Source organism: Leopardus geoffroyi, chromosome A2 (assembly GCF_018350155.1).
Source record: "Leopardus geoffroyi isolate Oge1 chromosome A2, O.geoffroyi_Oge1_pat1.0, whole genome shotgun sequence".
In the NCBI taxonomy this organism is placed as follows: domain Eukaryota; kingdom Metazoa; phylum Chordata; class Mammalia; order Carnivora; family Felidae; genus Leopardus; species Leopardus geoffroyi.
Window position 1 is genome coordinate 64,068,924 of NC_059331.1, and position 21,908 is coordinate 64,090,831.

Here is a 21,908-nt window from a genome sequence, read left to right on the forward strand (position 1 = left end):
AGTGGAGGCCACCTGATGGCCGGGACCGGTTGACAGCAGCCTCTGTGGGCGCCGAGACGCCGTCCCCGGGGAATTGGGGACGCATTCCCAGGTTCTCTCCATGGCAGAACTGGAGCACATCCTGAGAGCCAACAGGCTGTGGGCATGTTTGTGACCCACCTGCAGGGAACCCGTAAGGCCTGCGTGTTGCACCTGTTTGCTTTCCCCTGCCCTGGGAGCAGCTACAGCAGAGAGTCTAAGTCTGAGTGTCAGAGCGGTCCTTCCCAGGAAGGGAAAACAAATCATGCTTCTGAAGCACAGAGGTGATAGTTTGAAGAACGCCGGACCAATTTCTTGGCGGGGAGGGAGGATGGGGCTGTTCATGCATTGAAAACAAAGCAAAAGCAAAACTCTAGAAATGAAGAAAATCCTTAAGATTATGAGAACTTTTATTTTCTTGAGTTGTCCAACATGAAAGCTTTAGGAATCAGAAATAATAATGGGATAAACTCTGAAGGCTGCTCTTGTCAATATGTTATATAGTCATTTTATTCAGGATATAGAGAGTGCTCCGGAGGATTTGTCTCTAGATTTTTTTAAAACGTTTTATTTATATTGAGAGAGGGGGAGAGAGAGAGAGAGAGAGAGAGAGAGAGAGAGCACAAGCAAGGGAGGGCTAGAGAGAATCCCAAGCAGGCTATGGGCTGTCAGGACAGAGCCCGACTCGGGGTTCAATCTCACAAACCGTGAGATCATGGACCCTAGTTGAAACCAAAGCTGGATGCTTAACTGACTGAGCCACCCAGGCGCCCTCGAAGATATTCCTCAAAGAAATGGAAAACAGTATAGTGATGTTTGAGCTCTCCCGCTACAACTCCTTGGGTAGCTGAAAATTAACACATCACCTTATCTGACACCCTATGCTTCAGCGTGGCAACTTTGATTTAATACTTCTTGGAAACATCGTCTGAATGTCAAAGCTTAGATTAAGGTGACATCACCAAATAATAGACTGGCTCATTTCAAAATGAAGTAGGTAATTCGATAGGTTTATGTCACTTTCACAAATGGGGAAGGAGGCCTGTATGCGAGCCCATACGAGGCTTTCTGCCATGATGTGCGGCTGCTGAATTCTGTTTTGCATTTTGCTTTGTTTCAAAGCATCACGTAATTCATCCGCTTCTACTCACCACTGAATTAGCTGTCTTTGCCAGTAATGGCTCTTTGAAGAGAAAGAAGCTGTCTGGCTTTCGCCTGCTCAGCGTGCGCTCCCACGCTGCTTCGTGTCATTCGTCACTCTGCTTGCTTTCCCGGCATCGCGTTACGTGAACACGACCCATGTTCCTCTGACGCTGCTGCTGGGGGGACTTCGGATGCTCTGACGCCCTTCCTGGGAAGGGCTTCCGAGCCCCTAGTTGTCCTCGTGCTGGACGTTTCGGTTGGATGCGTCTGGTCTGGGAAATTCAGATCACGAGCCGATGTCACCCAGGGCGGTCACTTTCCCAACGGGGACACTCTGCTTTCACTTTCTAGTATGTTCCGTTAAGAACACACAGACAGCGAAGGTGGGAATTGGAAGTGTTTTTGGGGACACTCAAGGTCACATCCTGACTCCTGCTCGTTCACGCACGCTGGCCGCATGCATGTCTTACGGGAGACGGCAGAGGCGTGGTCCCTCGGTCAGTGAGCTTGCTCTAGGTCAGACTGACACACACATAAGTGTAGATGCAGCACGATGTGGAAATTGTCCTAAGACTAGTGAAGAGGCCGCTTGGGGTGCAGCTCGGTGTGAGTAATCAAATGCTAGAGGGTGTTTGTGTAGCGACAGGGTTTTGAAATCCGTTGGTGAACAGTCACGACCCCTGCCAGACGTGCTAAACACTCACAAATCAAAAGTTGTGTAGGTGCCACGGGAAGGTTTCCAGGCGGGAGTGAGGAGGAGATGGAATGTCCGTTTCGTGGCAGAGGAGGCATCCCTCCCAGGTCGCCCCCCGGCAGCTACTCGACTGTGAGCGCCTTCCTGCCGAAAGAGGAGGGATGGAGAGAGATGATGCGGGTTGTGTTTGGAACAGCCTGACTCTGATACAGGGTACAATGGGGTGCAGGTCAAAAAGTGGGCCGTACGTATGGACACCATCTTTGGGGAAATTTTAATTCCAGGGTAAAAGAATGAGGAAACAGGGGCACCTGGGTGGGGTCAGTCCATTAAGCGTCCGACTCTTGATTTTGGCTCAGGTCATGATCTCTTGGTTTGTGAGATTGAGCCCCGAGTTGGGCTCTGTGCTGACAGCTTGGAGCCTGCTTGGGATTCTCTCTCTCTCTCTCTCTCTCTCTCTCTCTTTCTCTCTCTCTCTCCGTTCTTCCCTCCTTCTTCCCTCCCTCCTTCTCCTCGCTCCCCTGCTCCTCCCCTGCTCACACTCCCTTTCTCAAAAATAAATAAACTTTAAAAAATGAGACGACAAAGGAAAGGAACAAGAGACGGGAACCCAAGTGGGCTCTTTGGGGCTGTTTTTGTTCTCTAAACAAAGGGGATGGAAATGAGGTATGGGCGGCTGGTGACAGGGACGTGTGGTGTAGGTGGCATGGCCGAGAACAAAGGCAGGACTTTGCCACCGACTCTTCTGGGGCTTAGGGAGAGGGGGAGCCGTTGCGATCATTAGCCCTGGAGGATGATTGGGGATGGGAGTGGGGGTGTCCTTAGAGAAATGGAGACCTCGGGGAGGGCGGGGGGCTGAAGAGGGTGTGCTGGTCATCTGGGGGCCGGTAGCCGGCTGGGCAGGTGTTCGTCGTGCACAAGGGCCCCTGGGGTTCCTCCTGCTGCTCTCCACCACGGTGGGAAGCAGGAAAGCAGGAAAGCAGAGCCCCTCAGCGCTGATCGTGTTGATAAACGGCCCAGGCTCTCATCCATGGTGCGGGGTCTGTGTGCCCCTTACCCAGGGTGGGTCGCTTGCTGTGTGCTCTCTGCGTATCGCCCCCCCCCCCCCATTTCTTCCTTGTGACGTCCCCACCACCACTGGAGGGAATCTCAGACCCACAAGTGCGGTGTTTGGCCCAGCACACAGTTCCTGCTGGAAGGAGCCAGTTTCAGAGTGTGGTCTTGAGCCCCGCTGGTGCCGTGTCGGCTCACCTCACCTGCCTGGGCGAGCTGGCGTGGGTGTGCTGGGATGACACAGAAGAGGTGCGGAGCCAGGCCGGTGACAGCACCCCGGGACTTCGAGAAAGGTATTTAACACCTCTGAAAGTTGGTTTCCTCCCTTACACGGGGACAGTAATGCATAGTTTATAGTCCTTTGGTAAAAGGCAGAGGAAGACCCCAGTCGTGTTCCCACTCAACAGCTGCTTCCTCCTTTTCTGCCAAGATCAATGTGTCGCTCATTCCCTCCAGGTTTAAAAAAAATTTTTTTGACGTTTATTCATTTTTGAAAGACAGAGAGACAGAGAGGACCAGAGAGGGAGAGAGAGAGAGAGAGAGAGAGAGAGAGACAGAATCCAAAGCAGGCTCCAGGCTCCGAGCGGTCGGCACAGAGTCCGACGTGGGGCTCGAACCCACAGACTGCGAGATCATGACCTGAGCCGAAGTCGGACACCCAACCGACTGAGCCACCCAGGCGCCCCTTTGCCCTCTGTGTTTTAGAGCCGTCCTCACCTCTTCGGGGAGGTCTCCAGGATCTAGTCTGCCCATTCACAGAAGCATAAGATGTTAGCTGGCTACACGGCCATTTCCTTGGAAATAATAATGCATTTCCCAGCTCTGAGGACTGCTGCAGGTGACCAAAGAGATACAGCAGGAGAAGGGTCTGCAGCTTTAAGGGTGTGGATTTGTGTGTGTGTGGTGGTGGGGGTGGGCAGGAGTGACATCGTTTTTTGTGCCCCTTCCTCTCTTCCCTCTGAATGCAAACGTGATGGTTAGAGACGAAGCAGCCATCTCGGACCACGAGGCGGCCTCAGCGACAGGCCTGTGAACAGAGCAGAGAGACCGAATGAGCCAGACGGATGCCTTATCCACTCTGAGCTGGCCGCTGTCAGACTTTAAACCTGATGTCCCTGCAGCTTTGGAGTTTCTGTCAGGCACACATGAATCTAAACAGACTAACACACCCTCTGACCTATTAAACATGATGTTTATTTGTCTACCTGATTGTTTTTAACCTCTTTCCAGTGGACTGGAAGCTCTCTTGAGACTGGACTTTTCTTTTGGTTTGTCTCCGGGTGCCTAGTAGTGGGGCCAGAGCCTAGTACGTGACGCCCACTCCAGGTAATTGTTGAACAGAGAACGAGTGAACGAGTGAAGCCCCTGGCACCCGGCGGGCCTGCGCTGAAGGAAGTGTCCATCCAGCTCGCTGCCCTGGGGCTCAGGAGAGAAATCAGAGGAGTCTGTGGCGGCTCTCAGGTTCTGCCCAGCGTCATGAACCACTGGACCTGAAGACAGTAATCGGGCCTTTTGATAAAGACTTTCCTTCAGATCCCATCTATCTCCAGGCCGGGTGAAGCCTGCTCTGCCTCAAAACGTCCTGCTTCACCCGTTGGTTGGCTGCCTTTAGACCCAGGGCTCTATCTTTACTCCCCATCTCCATTAGCAAGATCCACCAGGCGTGTGATTCAGGCCTAATTGCCGCTGCGGTCTTGGCGGTGAGTTCCCGTCCCCCTCGCGTCTGGACGGCTGGATGCCTCACGCAGCCTCTCTAGCCTGCCAGCCAGTAACGTGCCAGCCGGACAGCAGCGATGTGCCATTCGGAGAGTCGGCGGTACCCGGGGGATGGTGAACTCTGATTGCAAATACCCCCACGGCACATGGAGCTCAGCCCAGCCAGGGAATGGACTTCTGGTAGGTCCGAACCGTGTTTCAGAATATTTCTTTGAAGAAGACATCCAGACAGCCGACAGACACACGAGAAGATGCTCAAAACACTCATCGTCGGGGAAATGCAAGTCCAAGCCATGATGAGACACCACCCCACACCTGTCAGAGTGGCTGACATTAACAGGAGACGACAGGTGCCGGCCAGGAGGCTGAGGAAGGGGAGGCCTCGTGCACGGTTGGTGGGAACGCAGACTGGTGCGGCCTCTCTGCCTGCGGCCCAGCCATCTCACTACCCGGTATTCGCCCAAAGGAAACGAAATTGTCGACTTGAAGGTACCTCCGCCCATGCCGACTGCAGCCCTGTTCACAGCCGCCAACACGTGAAAACCTACGTGGCCACTGGCAGAGGAACGGATGCTGAGGAAGATGTGGTTCTCTCTCTCTCTCTCTCTCTCTCACACACACACACACGCACATGTGCGCGCGCGCGCACACACACACACACACACACACACTGGAATAGTACTCAGCCATGAAAAAGAGTGAAATCTTATCATTTGTGACATGGGTGGACCATAAGTAAAATAAGTAAGAGAAAGATAAAAACTGTATGATCTCACTAGTACATGGAATCTTGAATGAATGAAAGAGAGAAAGAAATAAGAGGAAGAAAGAAAGAAAGGGAAAGGAAAGGAGAAAGAAAGGAGAAAAAAGAAAAAAGGAAAGGAAAAGAAAGAAAGAAAAGAGAAAAGAAAAAAAAAGAAAAAGAAAAAGAAAAAGAAAAAGAAAAAGAAAAGGGAGGGAGAAGGAGGACAGGTTATGGATACAGAAAATAAACTGGTGGCTGCCAGAGGCTGGGGGCGAGGAAAGGTGAGCTGGGATTTTTTGGTATTTTTCTTTGGTTTTGTTTTTGTTTCAGTTTTAAAAAAGAACTGTATTTCAGGTTTAGATGATTCCAGATCGGGATTTGAGAGAGGGTTTATTTACTGAGTTCAGTTAGGCTAAAATTTGTGTGTGTGCTATGGGCACCTGTGTGTTTATAGATATGCGTGTTTGTGTAGTGTGTATGTATGTATGTATGCATGTGGGTGTTTGTATTTGTGTGTGTGTGTGTGTGTGTGTGTGTGTGTGTATGGCATGAGTGTGTGGTATTACGTGTGTGTGTGTGCCTCTGCCTAGTGGTGTGTATGTTGTATGTGTCTGTGTAGTGGGGTGTGTGTGTGTGTGTCTGTGTGTGTATTCAAAGAAAATTCTTGAATCCTCAACACTCTTGGTTTCACAGCGTAGAGGTGTTTTACAAATGCGATGAGCCCTGTGCATCAGTAAGACATTTTTCCAAATGGAGCAAAATGAACTTCCCAAACCACGGTGCCTTCTCGGGTTCTCCGTCATCCTTCCGTGTCTGCAGGCGTCTGTCTGGAGGCGGGCTTCCAGGTGGCCCGGGCTGGGGGGACTCTGCTCCGCTGTGTGTCACCCTCCTTCTGGGATCCGCGTCCGCAGGGTGGGGGCGCAAGAACGGAAAGGCCAAGCCATACAAGTGTGATTCATACGTCAGGTCTTGTCACACCTGCCACCGTCCCTTTAGCCAAACCAAGTCACTTGGTAAAGAAAAAGGGAGGAAGGTAGTCGTACCCACTACCCCCGCGTGGAGGACCGTGGCGAGTTACGTGGCCAGGTGTGCACGTGGGGAGGGGAGAGGATATCTAACGTACCACCACCTCCGGCTATTTTGTGACTGATGTTTTAGACGGTGGCCCACCTCTTGGCTCTTGACAGCTTCATCAGGGTTTCCTTCACCTGTGCTACAGACCCACCCATTTAAGGTGTGGCACGGATACGTGCCACCGTCTCCACAGTTCATTTCGGAACATTTTCATCATCTCAGGGAAAAGCCCTGTGCCTTTACCTGTCCCCCTTCTGTGCAACCACCTCTAAGCCCCCGCCAGACTGTGTTCTGTCTCTGTAAATTTGCCCGGTATTGACGCATAAATGGAATTGTATGGCGGGTGGTCTTTCGTGACTGGCAGCGTTCACTTGCCGGACGATTTTATGGTTCTTCCGTGTTATCAGGGCTCCTCCGTGCCCTCGTGTGGACAAATGATGTGTGTGCTTTGTCCATTGTTGATGGGCTGTGTCATCAGTTGCATCCATCGGTGATGGGTTGGCGCCGCCTTTGGTCTGTTAGGCATAATGTTGCTGTAAACAGAGTTTTTGTGGGACACATCTTTTTATTTGGGGGGATACGTACCTTGGAGCCAAGCTCCTGGGTCATATATTGACTCTGTGCCTCGCCATTTAAGGAACCATCACGCTATTTTACAAACTGGCTGCACCATTTTACATTCTTGTCAGTGAACGAGGGTTCCAGTTTCCCCAACGGCTTCACCGTTACTTTTTATTTCCCGTCCCAATGAGTGTGAAGTAAGTAGAATCTCCTGGTGATTTTGATCTCTGCTTCCCTGACGACTCCTGGTTTCGAACCTATTTCCACGTGCTGATGGGACATTCGTGTATCTTCTGTGAAGAAATGTCTATTCACAGCCTTTGCCCATTTCAAAATATGGCTTGTCTTTTTATTATCGACTCGGGGGAGTTCTGTATCCTAAATACAAATCCCTTATCAGGTGTTGGATGTGCGAATATTATTATATTTTCCAATATACGGTTTGCCGTGTCCTTTCTTGATAACATCCTTTGAGGCACAGATGTTTTCAATTTGAATAAAGCCCAATTTACCTTTTCTTTTGTTTTTCATGCTTTTGGAGTCCTAAGTATCTGCTGTGAAATGAGAGACCATGAAAATTTACACCTTGTATGATTCTAAGAGTTTTGAACATTTCCATTTAGGTATTTGATCCATTTTTAAAAAGTGCCAGTGTAGTTAACATACAGTGCTATATTATTTCCAGGTGTTGAGTCAGCGGTTCCATACCTTAGTGTCCATCAAGAGAATTGTGCTCTTAACCCCTGTCATGTATTTCCCCCACCCCTCAACTCACCTCCCCTCTGGTAACGATTACTTTGTTAACTATAGCTAAGAGTCTGGGTTGTCTCTCGATTCTTTTGGCATTTTGTTCATTTATTCTGTTTTGTTTTTTTAATTCCACACACGAGTGAAATCATGATATTTTCTTTGCCTGGTCTATTTTGCATAGCATAATACTCCTTAGATCTATCCGTGTTGTTGCAGATGGCAAGATTTCATTCTTTTTTATGGCTGAGTAATACTCCATTATGTACGTATACATACATACCCCATCTTTATCCGTTCGTCAGTCGTTGGACACTTGCACTGCCTCCATAATTTGGCTCTTGGAGATAATGCTGCTATCAACATGCGTGTCCTTTTATTTTACCCACAATTTTGAGTTACATTTTTTATAACTGTGTGGGAGGTAGAGCTCCATATTCTTTCTTTTGGGTGCACTGTCCAGTTCTGCCAGCACCGTTTGTGGAAAGATTACTCTTTCCATTGAATGGTTTGGGCAACGTTGTCAAAAAATCAATTGACCACAGACCTACAGGTTTATTTCTGGACTCTCAATTCTATTTCATTGATGTATATGTTGATCCTGATACCACACTGTGTTGATTACTGTTGCTTCGTAGTAAGTTTCGAAATCGGAAGTGTTAGCCCTCCAATTTTGTTCCTCCTTTTCAAGAGTATTTGGCTGGTCTAGGTCCATTGCATGGTCCAGGTCCCTATGAATGTTGGAATCAGCTTGTAATTTCTACAAAGAAGTCAGCAGGGATTCTAAGAAGGATTGTGCTGAATCTGTAGATCATTTTGAGGAGTATTGCCACGTTAACAAGGTCAAGTCTTCCTGTCCGTGAACCTGATATGTTTATTTACTTAAATCTTCTTTAATTATCTTTTAACAATGTTTTCTAGTCACAAATGCTAGGTTTTACACTTATTTTGTTAAATATAATCCTAAGTAACTATTTTGATGTTACCGTATATGTAGTTGTTTTCTTAATTTCATGTTTTGGATTGTTCGTTGCAAGTGTGTAGAAATACGATTTATTTTTTGTGCATTGAACTTGTGTCTTGGAATCATGCTGAACTTACTGATTATTTCTAATAGTATTCAGTGAATTCTGCCATTCATAAATACATGCCATTTATAAATACAGTTTTACTCTTCATTTCCAATATGGATGCTTTTTATTTTCTTTTCTTGGTCTAGTACAATGTTGAATAGATGTGAGACTGTACACATTCACCTAGGAGGAATGCCCCAGGTTTTCATCGTTAAGTATCATGCTTGTTGTGGGTTTTCCTTAGCGTCCTTTATCCATTGAGAAACTTTTCTTCGATTCCTATTGGTATTTGTTGAATGTTTGTATCATAAAAAAATGTTGGATTTTGTCAAATGTTTTCTCTGTAACAATTCAGATAATCATGTTATGTGTCACATTAGCTGATTTTCAGATGTGAAGCCAATCTTGCAGCCCTGGGATAGATCTCACTTGCTCGTGGTACTTTCTCTACGTTGCCATATTTAATTCGTTAGTGTTTTGTGGAGCATTTTTGTGTCCATGTTCATCGTAGACAGTTGTCTATAGCTTTTGTTGTTGTTGTTGCTCACAAGTGTTCCTTCCTTTCTAGTTTTTAAAGGATTTTTAAATATTCGGTATTAGTTTTTCTTTCAATATTTGTTAGAATTCACTAGTGAAGCCATCTGGGTCTGGCATTTTCTTTACCAGTAATTTTTAAATGATGCATCTGAATTTGATCTCTTTACTTACTATAGGTCTACTTATATATTTTTTGTATTCCTGAGTCAGTTTTGGTAGTTTTTATCTTTCTAGGAATATGTCCATTTCACCTGATGTATATAATATATTGGAATACAATCATTAATAGTATTATTCTATAATCCTTTCTGTTTTTTAAGGTTGGTAGTAATGCCTCATCTTTCCTTTCTGATTCTAGTAATTAGGAGTCTTTTTTACTTGATTAATTTAACTAAAGGTTTGTCAGTTTTCCTGATTATTTCAAAGGACTAGCTTTTTTGTTGCATTGATTTTTCTCTGTTCCTTTCCTTTTCTCTAGTTCATTAAATTCCACTCTGATCTTAATTGTTTCCTTCCTTCTTCTTAAGTTTAGTTTGCCCTTCTGGTGTTTTAGATAGTAGATTAGGTTATTGTTTTCTGATCTTTCTTAATTTTTAAAAAAAATTTTTTTTCAACGTTTATTTATTTTTGGGACAGAGAGAGACAGAGTATGAACGGGGGAGGGGCAGAGAGAGAGGAAGACACAGAATCGGAAACAGGCTCCAGGCTCCGAGCCATCAGCCCAGAGCCCGACGCGGGGCTCGAACTCACGGACCGCGAGATCGTGACCTGGCTGAAGTCGGACGCTTAACCGACTGCGCCACCCAGGCACCCCATTAATTTTTTAACATAGTGATTTGAAACTGTACAGTTTTCTCTAAGTGCTGCTTTAACTGCACCCCACACATTTGGTACTTTGAGCTTTCGTTTCCTTTTATCGCAAAGCATTTTCTAATTTTTCCTGTGATTTATTCTTTGGCTTATTGATTATTTAGGGGATTTTGTTTAATTTTTTTGTTAATTTTCCAAAGCCTTTCTGTAATGTATTTCTAATTTCATATCCTCATTATCAGAGAATGTACGTGCCATTATTTCTGTCCTTTTTTTTTTTTTAATGTTTATTTTTGAGACAGAGAGAGACAGAGCATGAGCGGGGGAGGGGCAGAAAGAGAGGGAGACACAGAATCCAAAGCAGGCTCCAGGCTCTGAGCCATCAGTACAGAGCCCAACGCGAGGCTTGTACTCGTTAACTGTGAGATCATGACCTGAGCCGAAGCTGGACGCTCAACTGACTGGAGCCACCCAGGCGCCTCTGTCCTCTTAAGTTTAGTGAAGTTTGCTTTATGGCCTTCTATATGGTCTGTCCTGGAGAAGGTTCTACATGTACTTGAGAATAATATATATTGTTCTGTTTGGTAGGGAGCGCTACAGATGGCTTTTAGGTATTGTTGGCTTATAGTGGGTTGTTAAAGTTTGCGATTTCCTTGTTCATCTTTTTCCAGGCTGTTCTACCCAACATTATTATTATTATTATTATTATTTTAAATGTTTATTTTCTAGAGACAGAATGCAAGTGGGGGAGGGGCAGGGAGCGAGGGGGACAGAGGGTCTGTGCTGACAGCAGAGAGCCCAACGCAGGGCTCAAACTCACAGAACATGATCGTGACCCTAGCCGATGTGGGATGCTCAACTGACTGAGCCACCAAGGTGCCCCTGTTTTCTTACATTGTCTAACACAGCATATTAATTTCTTGGTGATTTTTCCACTATACCTATATATTTTTGTTATAGCCTTCGCGGATGCTCTGGGGCTTACCATATACATACTAACTCACCAGAATTAGCTTCAGGTTGAAGCTAACTTAGCTCCAGTGAGACACAGAAATGTCCCATATCGCATTCCTGCCTCTGTGTTATCATGGTTACGCACATAACATTTATCAGTGTTACCACCAAGAACAGGTGGCTGTAATTATCACTGCATATCATTTTTTATATATTTCAGTCTTCTAAAGAAGCTGTCACAAAGGAGAGCAAGTATATATTTATAGCTTTTGTTATATTGCCTTCCTTACATAACATTCCTTGTTCCCTTACCCTTTTCCTGTGGATCGAAGTTATCACCTGAAGTGCCTTTCATAGGTGGACACAGCTTTGCTTCCTCTCGCTTCCTTTGGGCTGTTGCTGGCATGTTGACTGCATTTTTATGTGATAGGCCCAATAACACAACTACATATTGTTTATATAATTGCTTTTAAAATCAGTTAAGGGAAGAAAGGAGAGAGGATACGCGTTTTTCCTGTCGTAATTATATAGTCACCTTTTCACATGGATTTAAATGACTGTCTGGAACTCACTTTGAGGCTAAAGTAAGTTCTTAGTTCAGTATTTCTTGGATTGAGAATCCAGTTAAATTTTCCCAGTTTTTATCTGGAAATGTTTTCATTTTGCCTTCATTTTGAAAGATGACATTTGTGGACATAGGATTCTTGGCTGGCAGTTTTTATGGGTTTTTGTTGTTTTTGAGCACTTTAAGTGTTTAAATGTAATTAAATGGTAACATTTCAGTGGGTTCTGTTCTCCGTTACTTCTGGTGAGGAGTCCCCTGTTCATCTCGTTCATGGGGTCCCACACTCACCTGAGGCTCTGCTCATTCTCCTTCATTCATTTCTGTCTGTGTTTTGATTACATAACTTCTATCAATCTACCTTCCAGCTTACGAATCCTTCCTTTTGCAGAGTCAAACTCCGGAGCCTCTGGAGTGCGTTTTTATTTCATCCGTATTACTCAGCCCTGGCGTTCCCACGTGCGTCTCCGTGAGTGTCTGTCTCTTCCCTGACCGTCTGTATTTGCTGTATTCGATGCGATGCTCTCCTACCTTCCTCTGCTTCTTTAATCACAGTTTCTTTATGTTCTTTCAGCGTATCTACAATCACCACTTGGAAGTCTTTGTGAATCCACCATCTGGCTGCTTTCAGAAACACTTTCTGTTGCTTAACGTTTTGTTTTGGTTTGGTTTGGTTTTATTTATTTTTTTGGCGTATGGGTCATACTTTCCTGTTTCTGTCTACGTGTCATAATTTTTTATTGGAAACTGGGCATTTTGAGGACACGTTGCAGCAATTCTGGGCATTGGCTTCCGCCTTGGGCTTCTTACGGTTTTCTGCTTGTTTCTGTGTTTAGTGATTATTTGGTTAGTTTTAGCGAAGCCCGTTTCTGCCCCCATCACCGTGTGAGTCGTCTGATGAGGCTTCTCAGGGGGCAGCCCAGGGTGTGCTCACAGTCACCCCAGAGGGTGATGGTGCTTTGCCCAGAGCCTTGTGCCTCACTCCTTGACCACGCCCAGCTGTTAGCATCACTGATTGCTACTGATGTCAACAGTGTCCTAGGACGTAAAATGCTCCACAGCGTAATCCAGTCGAATTTGGGCTTCTTTAAACGGACGCTTCCCGTGGCCAGTGTTTGAGCTTTGTTCTGACCGCAGGAGGCTCCTTCCAGTGTGCTCTTTCCTCGGTTCTGTCCCGCACACCAGCCAGTTGGCCTGTGTGTGCAGCACACGCCCCCACGTCCCCCTCGCCTCTTACAGCAACCTCTGCTGACTCTCATGAGGGCCTTGGGCTTGAACTTCTCCACGCTCTGCTGCAAATAGGGTCAGACCCTTTGGGGAGAGACTGGGAATCACCTGCCTCATGGCCTGCTTCTCTTCCAAGGCAGAGTCTCCGAGCCATGGCTGTGGAACGGGGTATGAGGACAGCAGTAGGCGTCTGTCGGAGCGACACCTCGTTCAGGAGCTGAGTGCCCCATGCCACAGGGTGGGCGTTGGCCTCGGGTCCCCTTCGGCGTGCGCCTGCCGGTGTGGGGCCACCCGGGGCATGAGTCAGAGCAAGGGGCGAGCTTTCCTTTCTCTCTGTCCGCCCAGTGGAGAGCCTCATGCCATGAGTGAGGGCTGGGCGGAAGAGGGAAGCCCCCACGTCTTGTCGAATTTTCCAGAACTCAGCCTCTGCAGTAGGTACCAGGGTGGGGGTGGGATGGGGCACGGTGGCACTCTGGTCCTGCCAGGGAGGTGGGGCCCCGGCCGGGAGCCAGGAGGAGGCCCGTGTGCTCTGATAGCATTGTCTGGAGTGTGGGTTCTGTCCTGCTGGGCTGGGAGCAGCTCGCAGAGAACGGGGCTCAGGTCAGATGCCACAGGGTCTCACTCTTCTTAGTTTCCCTAGACTTAAACAATTTTTTTTTAATGTTTATTTATTTTGAGAGAGAGAGAGACAGAGCATGAGTGGGGGGTGGGGGGAGAGAGAGAGAGAGAGAGAGAGAATCCCAAGCAGGCTCTGCCTTGTCAGCACAGAGCCCGATATGGGGCTCGAACTCATGAACTGGGAGACCATGACCTGAGCCAAAAGCAAGAGTGAGGTGCCTAACTGACTCAGCCACCCAGGGGCCCCTCCCTGGACCTTCTGAGTTCGTGTTCTTTCACTTCCGTCTGCCCTAAAGACCATTTCCAGACCTTGTAAGTAGTTGCTGTTGATAATTCTCAGCATTTTTGCTGGGAAATGGGTCCATGGAGCACTTAGAGGACCATGCCAGAAGTCTGGCCACCCTTTTTCAAAAACGTCCGTTTACGCCCACTCGATGCTGGTTTCATACCTACCCCCCAACATGACTGTGACCTTAAAATGGGGCGCTGAGGGTCGTCTGGGTGGCTCCGTCAGTGGAGCGTCCGACTTCGGCTCAGGTCGTGATCTTGCCGCTCGTGAGTTCGAGCCCCACGTTGGACTCTGTGCCGACGGCTCTGAGCCTGGAGCCCGCTTCGGATTCTGTGTCTCCCTCGCTCTCTGCCCCTCCCCCACTTGGGCTCTCCCCCCAAATAAGTAAAATATGTTAAGAAACGGTGCGCTCAGGCTCATTGTTTCTGAGGCTTTACGGGCACCTGTTCCCCTCCCACTATTGTACGTGTGTCTAGTTGTAAAAGCACATCTGAATGACTAGGTGACATTCGGGAAGGGCACATACCAGCCCTTTGATGAGACCGTCTCTAGGAAATCAGTCCAGCAAGTCGTTTATGGAGAAACTGGGGAGTCGCTTTCTGTATACACACCCGCAACGTGTTGTAGAAAGCTGGTCCCTGCTAACGTGTGCTTCGTTACCGATCATCTGGTTTGTAATCTGTGGTTCGAGGGATCCAGCGTCAGACTAGGAAAATGGTCCCCGTTTCGATGATTCGTCTTGACAACCCCTCTGTCACTGGGGCCTTCCCTGCCCACGGGACTCGTAGGAAGACCTGTCTGATTTGATGCCCACGAGGGTTCTGTGAATTCCTGGTGCATCAGGTCAACTGTGTACCTGACGGGTCCCCCCTGGTACCAAGGGGGTACTTGGGGTCCCCCCTGAGCACCAGCTGCCTGGGCTGGGAGCCAGGTCAATCCAGCTGTGGCCTCTCTCATTGTTCACAGCCCCCAGCACATTTTTCTCAAGCACCTGTGACCTCAGGCGCTTCCCCGTTGAGTGTGGGCGTGGGAGCGAGGTGGCCTCAGAGCTTTCTGTCCACCTGGCCCAGCCCGAATTCCCTTTTCCTTGTTCTCTTGCCTCCCCGGGCTGCCCACACGTGCCCACCTGGGGTCCAGCAGGAACGTCTCAGCCACATTCAGGCCCAGAGACTTTTGCTCTAATCTGCCTTATCGAAGTGTCTTCTCGACAAGGGGAGGGGGGGCTGCCCCTAAAAGCAATTCCCGTCTGCTAAGAGAACCATTCATTTTTCTTATTACTCTATTATTATCTTTTTGTTGTTTTTTTAAGGTGTATTTATTTGAGAGTTGGTGGGAGGAAGAGAGGGAGAGAGGGAACGAGCAGTGGGGGGACAGGGAGGGAGACAGAATCCCAAGCAGGCTCTGCACTGTCAATGCCGAACCCAGCATGGGGCTCGAACTCACGAACCGTAAGATCATGGTCCGGGCCGAAATCAAGAGTCGGACACTTCACCGACTGAGCCCCCCAGGCGCCCCTCCTATTAACTGCTTTAAAGTCTCTGCTGCATGGGGTCCAACTAGAGTCGGTAGAACCTGAACGCAGAAGAGCTTTCATCGCACCTTCCGAAAGGGCCATCACCCCCAGATCACCTCCCCGCGGAGAGAAGAGTTTGCTTCTGTGCCGGCAAGAACCCTCCCCTCCGCTGAGATGCTCCACGAAGCTGGGGTGTTTGCAGGGGGGGTGGCTGGGCGGCGTCTAGCTGTGAATGCTCGTCGTGTGAGTGGTGGTGTCGTCTTCCTCGTCCGCGTCTCCCCCGCCAAGTCCTCGGGGGCTTCTCTCCGGCGACGCTCATCAAGCCAGGGAGTCAGCCGCCCCGTCTGCCTCCATGGGGTGTTGGCTCGATGACGTCAGTGACCTCATGGAGAAGACCCAGGACGAGCGTGGCCGCCTTTGCTCCCACTGCCTGTCGGGCGCCCATGGCGTGAGACCAGCCTGGTGGCCCCCCGCAGCAGCGACATCTCCAGCGTCAGCCATATTATGATGTCTGATGTGGCAGAACATCGGCGCGAGCTATGTTTCCCTTTCCCTTCTGGCTCTTACGCCACCCTGGATGGATGGGCACCCGACCCGCAGAAATGCCATTCTTTCAGGTAATCAGGCGTTGGATTTTTTTTTTTCTTTAGGAACACGTGCCACTTCATAGGATTTTCCTTTTAGTGTCTGTGCTATCTTCTGGAAATTTACGGGGGGCTGTGCCCAGAGTCCTATGAATGATAAGACCGCCTGACCTCCTTCTTTGTCTTCTGTGTGTTTTCTGATTGCTATGGTGGCTTTGGGAAACACAGAAAGAAAATGCTGTTTGGAAAGTGACCCAGCCTGCTCCCTGAAATAATTTTTGTAGTTGTCTTACAGACCTTTGCTTTTCTTTTTTAAAGTTTACTTACTTATTTTGAAAGAGAGAGAGAGAGAGTACGAGTTGGGGAGGGGGAGAAGGAGAGAGAGAATCCCAAGCAGGCTCTGTGCTCTCAGCACGGAGCCCCACGCAGGGCTGGAACTCATGACCCCAGTTTCATGACCTGAGCCGAAACTAAGAGTCAGGTGCTCAACAAACTGAACCACCCAGCCACGCCTAGACCTCTGCTTTCATGCAGGAGGATTATTACCCGGTTAGGAACTTTTGTGATTCTGTTCAGAATCAGAAAATCCTGTCAGTGACCCATTTCAACAATGAAGAACCTTTTTGGATCCTTCTGCCTCGAGCGGAAGTTGTCTCCTGTTACTCAGAACGGAAATTGTGGTGTCGGGATTTCAGTGGCGTGGCTAATGGCCACATTTGTGTTCCCACTTTCTCTTCCGAAATGAAAAGGAAAACGAAGGAGATGCCTGTATGTTAAGACCGAGAGATGTAGAAAATCACCCATAACGTTGTCAGCTTTCAAAAGCCACCTTGATTCCGGGGCATCTGTGACGTGAAGGAAGAGGTTCAGAGACGAGGGGGATGGGCAGGAAGCCAGACGAGTGAGCAGGTCTTATAATGTGACCTCCCCCCCCCCGCCCCGCCCCGCACACACGACAAGGTGCGTTGCCTGCTTGTTGGGCGAAACACTGTCGTCCAGAGATGAGCCTGCCTGTTCATCCCTCCTGCGGATGTGGCTCTTGCGTCCTGCTTTCCAGTGATGCCCCTTAGTTATTCCAAGAAGAAGGAAAAAGTTCTAGAACCACGTGGAACATTTTGCTCTTCAGTGAAGAAGGGAATGTGGTTGTGACTGCATGAGACTGCATCATTATCTCATCAGTAGGACCTGTGCTCCCGGGAAGAAGATTCCTGGCTTCCAGCAGCTCTCCTGTGACAGCCAAGGCGCTAGAAGGAGGCTCTGCATACCTGGGGGCACAAGGGGAGGGCATCCCGGTTCCCCGACAGCTCAGCAGGGCCTTCCCCGCAAAGCCCCCACGCCCCGAGCAGGTCTCGCGCTCTGAGCAGTGAATACGCGCGTTCAGTGCTCAGAGGAAGGGTGAGCTGGTGTGGGTCACAGAGGAAGGCACCCGTCACATCGCAGAGAATCCGGTGGACTGAGTTTGGCTTTGAATGGGAGACCTCGGCCTTGAGGCTGGCACAGGCTCTTCTGCTGGCCATTCCCCGTGGCAGCTTTGGTCCAGGCTCTGAAAGCTGGGTCTGCAGGCTGTCGTTTAGGAAAGTGACACCCTGGCCGTAGAGAAGGATCTTCCTGGAGAGAGATGTGACGCGGGTCCAACTGCTCTTTATTGTGAAGCTGCGTCAGCAACCCAATCTTGCCTGTAAACTCAGAAGCCTGTGGAGGCTCTTTGCCAAGACCACGTCCCCCCCCGGGACGGTTGCTGGGGTTGCCCACCACGTGCTGCTACTGACTTATTAGTCAGAGGCTCTCTTCGTGCAAATACCTTGGATCTACCCTCCTTGCGACCATCCTGATCGGCATGGGCGGCGATTGGAGTGTTTTCTGAACCAGAATTAACTGGTTGAAACAAAAAGGGCGGCTATGACGAAGAGACACAGTTTTGGAGTAAGACGGCTAGAGTGTCCCATCTCTGCCAGAAAAAGCTGACAGTGTAGTCCCCAGACCTCTTTGGGCCTCCCAATTCCACATTTTACAGAGAGGGAATGCCCCCTGTCCTGTTCCGTGCACACGGAGGTTGGAAGAGCACACGGAGTACGTTTCCCTGATGTGGACCCGGTGGGTCGTTCAGGCGTGTTAGACCCATGACGGGATAGGTAAACGAAGGACGGGTGCTGCTCTGAAAGCCTTTCGACTGGAAAGCGCCCGAATCAAACAAATCCCTTCTGAGTTTGGCTCATTGGCATAAACGTGTAGGTTATGGGCAGAAATGAGAAAGTAAGGCCAACATAAATTAGATTCTTGCATCATAAATGAATTCTGTAATCTTCTGCCCGGAAGTCTTGTTGACTACCCCAGAGAGATCCTCAGGCGCTTGCCAGCCTCTTTCAGGAACGTTTTCTTGCGAAGCGGTTTTTTTGTTTTTTGTTTTTTTTTTTTTTTTTTTCAGTAAAGAGCGTTGTAATTCGGATCGTCTGGAGTAAAGTTGGAAGTGACTTAGTTCAAAGGAAACCTCATCTGAAAGATTTTTGAATATCAACATGTATGTTTATAGTGAGAATTTAGCATGGGTTTTTCCAAATGCGCTAGCAAAACGTGACCGCGGAGATGCGGTTTCCACTGATGGTGCGTGGATCGCCACGTACCTGGAGGAGTGATGTCATCTGTGTGCACTGTCCCCTCCCACCTTTGTGCTGTATGTCCTACGCGCCTCCGATCCGTGTTCTAATGGGTTCATCTGTGTTTCCTGAATACACGTGAGGTCCTTCACGCCAAAGCCAGTGTTCTTCCATTTGGGTCCCGTCCTTGGCAGAAACTAAATTTCACTGGGTATGTATTTATTTAACTTGCTCAGTGCCAGACGCGGTCCCGGGTGGTTTCCGAGAAAATCATTCAGTCCCCTGACACCCTTAACAGGCAGCTGGTGGTGTTACCCTTTCCCCGACGTGAAGATGTGATGCCCGGGTCCCACGTCTGGGACGTGGAGGGAGGGGATGTGTTCTAACCCGGCCGGCCACCGGGGCTCAGCGTCAATGGCACACACACTGTCAGACTCAGAACGACGAGCAGACCAGAAGCACACCTGTCCTCCGCCGTGCCCCCAGGACATGACTTCCTGCGTGGACACGATTCCCCACGTGAGACGTGGAAACACACCCCCACTTGGGAGGCTGTGATGAAGGCGGGTTGGAGGAGCCGGGTGAGCGGGCCACACGGCAGGTGAGCCCTGCTCCCGAGCGTAGGAGCAGCCAGGACTCACACTCTGGCACTGACCCAGCGTGGGCCTTCACAAAGGCTCCGGGGCAGCTCAGGAGACGGGCCAGTGGTGTTTCTCTGCCTGCTTTCATTTCTGTTTCATCAGAGTCCTCTACGGTCTCTCAGCCATGAGCGGGTGGACTCCAGACCATCAGCCCTGGATGATGGGGGAGGTTGGGGCCAGGCTCACATCTCGGGGGAAATTTGAAGTCAGGGCAGGAGCAGGAAATCAGAACCCGGATTAGGATCTCGGGTGCTCCGTGTCCCTGAGCAGAGTCACATTATCTTGGGGCTCCTTCTGCACCAGATGGATGCACCTGAAAAATGATTTGACCGTAAGCATCTTGGGGTCAACCTCACTTACGACAAATTTACTTAAATTAAGTGTTGCATTTAAGTAAATGAAGGTGCTTGTAAAGGTCTGGGCATGCCATTTGGTCCATTCATTCATTATTCATCCGTTCATTCATTCAACTCATCGTTATTAGTTCTGGGTACTTGGGATTGATCTGTTTGTGAACAAAATCAACAGATCTGCTGTCCTCATGGTATATTCGTGGATCTTTACTGAGATGCTGTTATGTGCCCAGCACCACGCCAGGCGCCTGGGATAGGGTGGTGGAATCACAGACCTATTTTTGGAAGCCCCATAAATTCCTGGAGGTGACCCTCGGAGATCGCTCTGCGGTGTGGCTGTCACCACACGTGTGGTCGCCCGGCCACAGCTCCGCGGCGTTGGGAACCGGACCTCCCAGGCAGCAACATCCTGCAGTGACCGCAGCTGCTGGGTCAGGGGATGCTTGGGAGGGTTGTTTTATGGGATGAAGAAGCGATCGCCCCGCTGACTGCTTGGGTGCTCCCTGTCGCCTTCCGCCCCCACACTTAATCACCGCGGACCTGGGGCAGCAGTGTATATCAGGACTGGTCTTCGTCTTGGCTCCAATTTCTCGAGCTCAGCACTCTGCTTTCAGTCTGCGTTCAGCTTCCCTCTTTTACTGAATAAGCATTGATTCCAGGGCTTGCTGGTTTTGTTTTTAAAGATCAATCCGGGTCTGTGTCAGTGGAGTACAGAAAACGGCATCACTGAGTTATAATTAACTTCTGAGTATTGTATATTTGGAGATCCAGAACCTCCCTTTGATTTGGCTTACTGACTTTCTTTTCTGGAGCCCTGCAGAAATGGACTTGGAAGTTGCCCATCTTACGTCCAAAGAGCTGTAACCATATTTTAATTTCGTTTAACTTTCAGGTTCGGTGATGGCTACACAGTCAAGATTTGGCTCTGTAAGGAAACCAGTCCACACAGTGTGGTTTCTGACTGCTTGAAGCTCCATTTTCCAGGGATCCAGTTTAAGGTAGTGCTGATATTCTATATGACTTCTTTGTTTTGAGCATAAGAAATCTGAGAAGGGGCGTCTGGGTGGCTCAGTCATTTGGGCGTCCAACTTCAGCTCAGGTCATGATCTCACTGTTCATGTGTTCAAGCCCCATGTTGGGCTCTGTGCTGACAGCTCAGAGCCTGGAGCCTATTTCGGGTTCTGTGTCTCCCTCTCTCTCTGCCCCTCCCCTGCTCTCACTCTATCTCTCTCTCTCTCTCAAAAATAAATAAACATTAAAAAATTTTTTTAGAAAAGGAATCTTATAAGCACATTTACCTTGTTCCCTCTTTTAATTCCATGCCGTTACAAGTCCTCGCCTATTGTCTTAGCCTCATTGCAAAACATAGGCTCCCCCCTTCCCCACGGAAAATAGCAAACGGCGAGTGCATGCTGCTTGATCACTGTGAAGGATGATGAGCCCGTCCAGCCACTTTGTTGGGTCTCCCAGAGTGAACTGTGGTTTCGTAGGCCTGTTACCCGTGAGCCCAGTCATGTTTTGTCCAGGAGGGAAAGATTACAGAAAGGAATTTCTTCCAGGCATTTGCTGCGGGGTTTAGAGGCTTGGTGGTTTCAGCACTATTTTCACAAGGGGTGCACGGTGCGTGGATCATAATCCTCCGCTAACGTGATGCCAAGCGATCCCTGAACCATCAGTGTCTTTGTCACCTGGGAGCTGGTAGGATCTGCAGGATCCCAAGCCCCAACCAACCAAATCCAGATCGGCATCTGAGGACGTGACCCGGTGATTCCTACGCACAGTAGCATTTTAGAAGCAACGTGTATGTAGAATACCTTGGATAGCTGTGTGGTCCTCGTTTGTCATAAATTCTAATAGGTTCTGGTCTGTAAAATAGCTGTCACCCGTCTATTTCCACAAGAGCCACTGAGCGAAATCCATCGATGAGCGTGCTGTACAAGGCCGGTGGTTCGTGCTCACGAACGGCCCCAAACAGCCGGAGGACACACGTGCTGTTACCCTGCTCTGCACGTGTGCCGACAGGGGTCGGAAGGTTTACTCTCCCACCAAGAGCTGCTCCGCCAGCTAATGGTGAGGGCGACAGGGATCTCTCCTCACGTCCCAGCCAAGTTCAGGTCCTCCGTGCATCTCCTTACTCAACAGTTACGTCCTCCTTCTCAGCTAGTGCTCCGTACCCCCTCACCCCTGGAGCGCTCTTCCCCCCCCCCCCCGCCCCTTATGGCATGTTGGGGGGGCATATAAGGGGCAGATCGGCGACTCGGCCTTGAGGGGGACCACCCACTTGCTCTGTCTCAGAATCAGTCGTCAGTACGCATGCACTGGGGACCCAGAACGGACCCACACCCCAGCCGGTATTTGGGTGTGTGGTTTAAAAAAAATGTCATTTACTTAGCAGTTAAATA

At 49.1% G+C, this 21,908-nt stretch overlaps 1 protein-coding gene across 1 annotated transcript in view; it reads left to right on the forward strand.

The window, feature by feature from the left end:
* The window catches only part of ABCA13 (ATP binding cassette subfamily A member 13), a 402,236-nt gene that overhangs the window by 377,426 nt on the left and 2,902 nt on the right, over positions 1 to 21,908 (forward strand). The window contains exon 60 of the mRNA XM_045494253.1: positions 20,399 to 20,504. Within this exon, the coding sequence (XP_045350209.1) occupies positions 20,399 to 20,504 (106 nt within the window). The remainder of the gene's footprint in view (positions 1 to 20,398; positions 20,505 to 21,908) is intronic.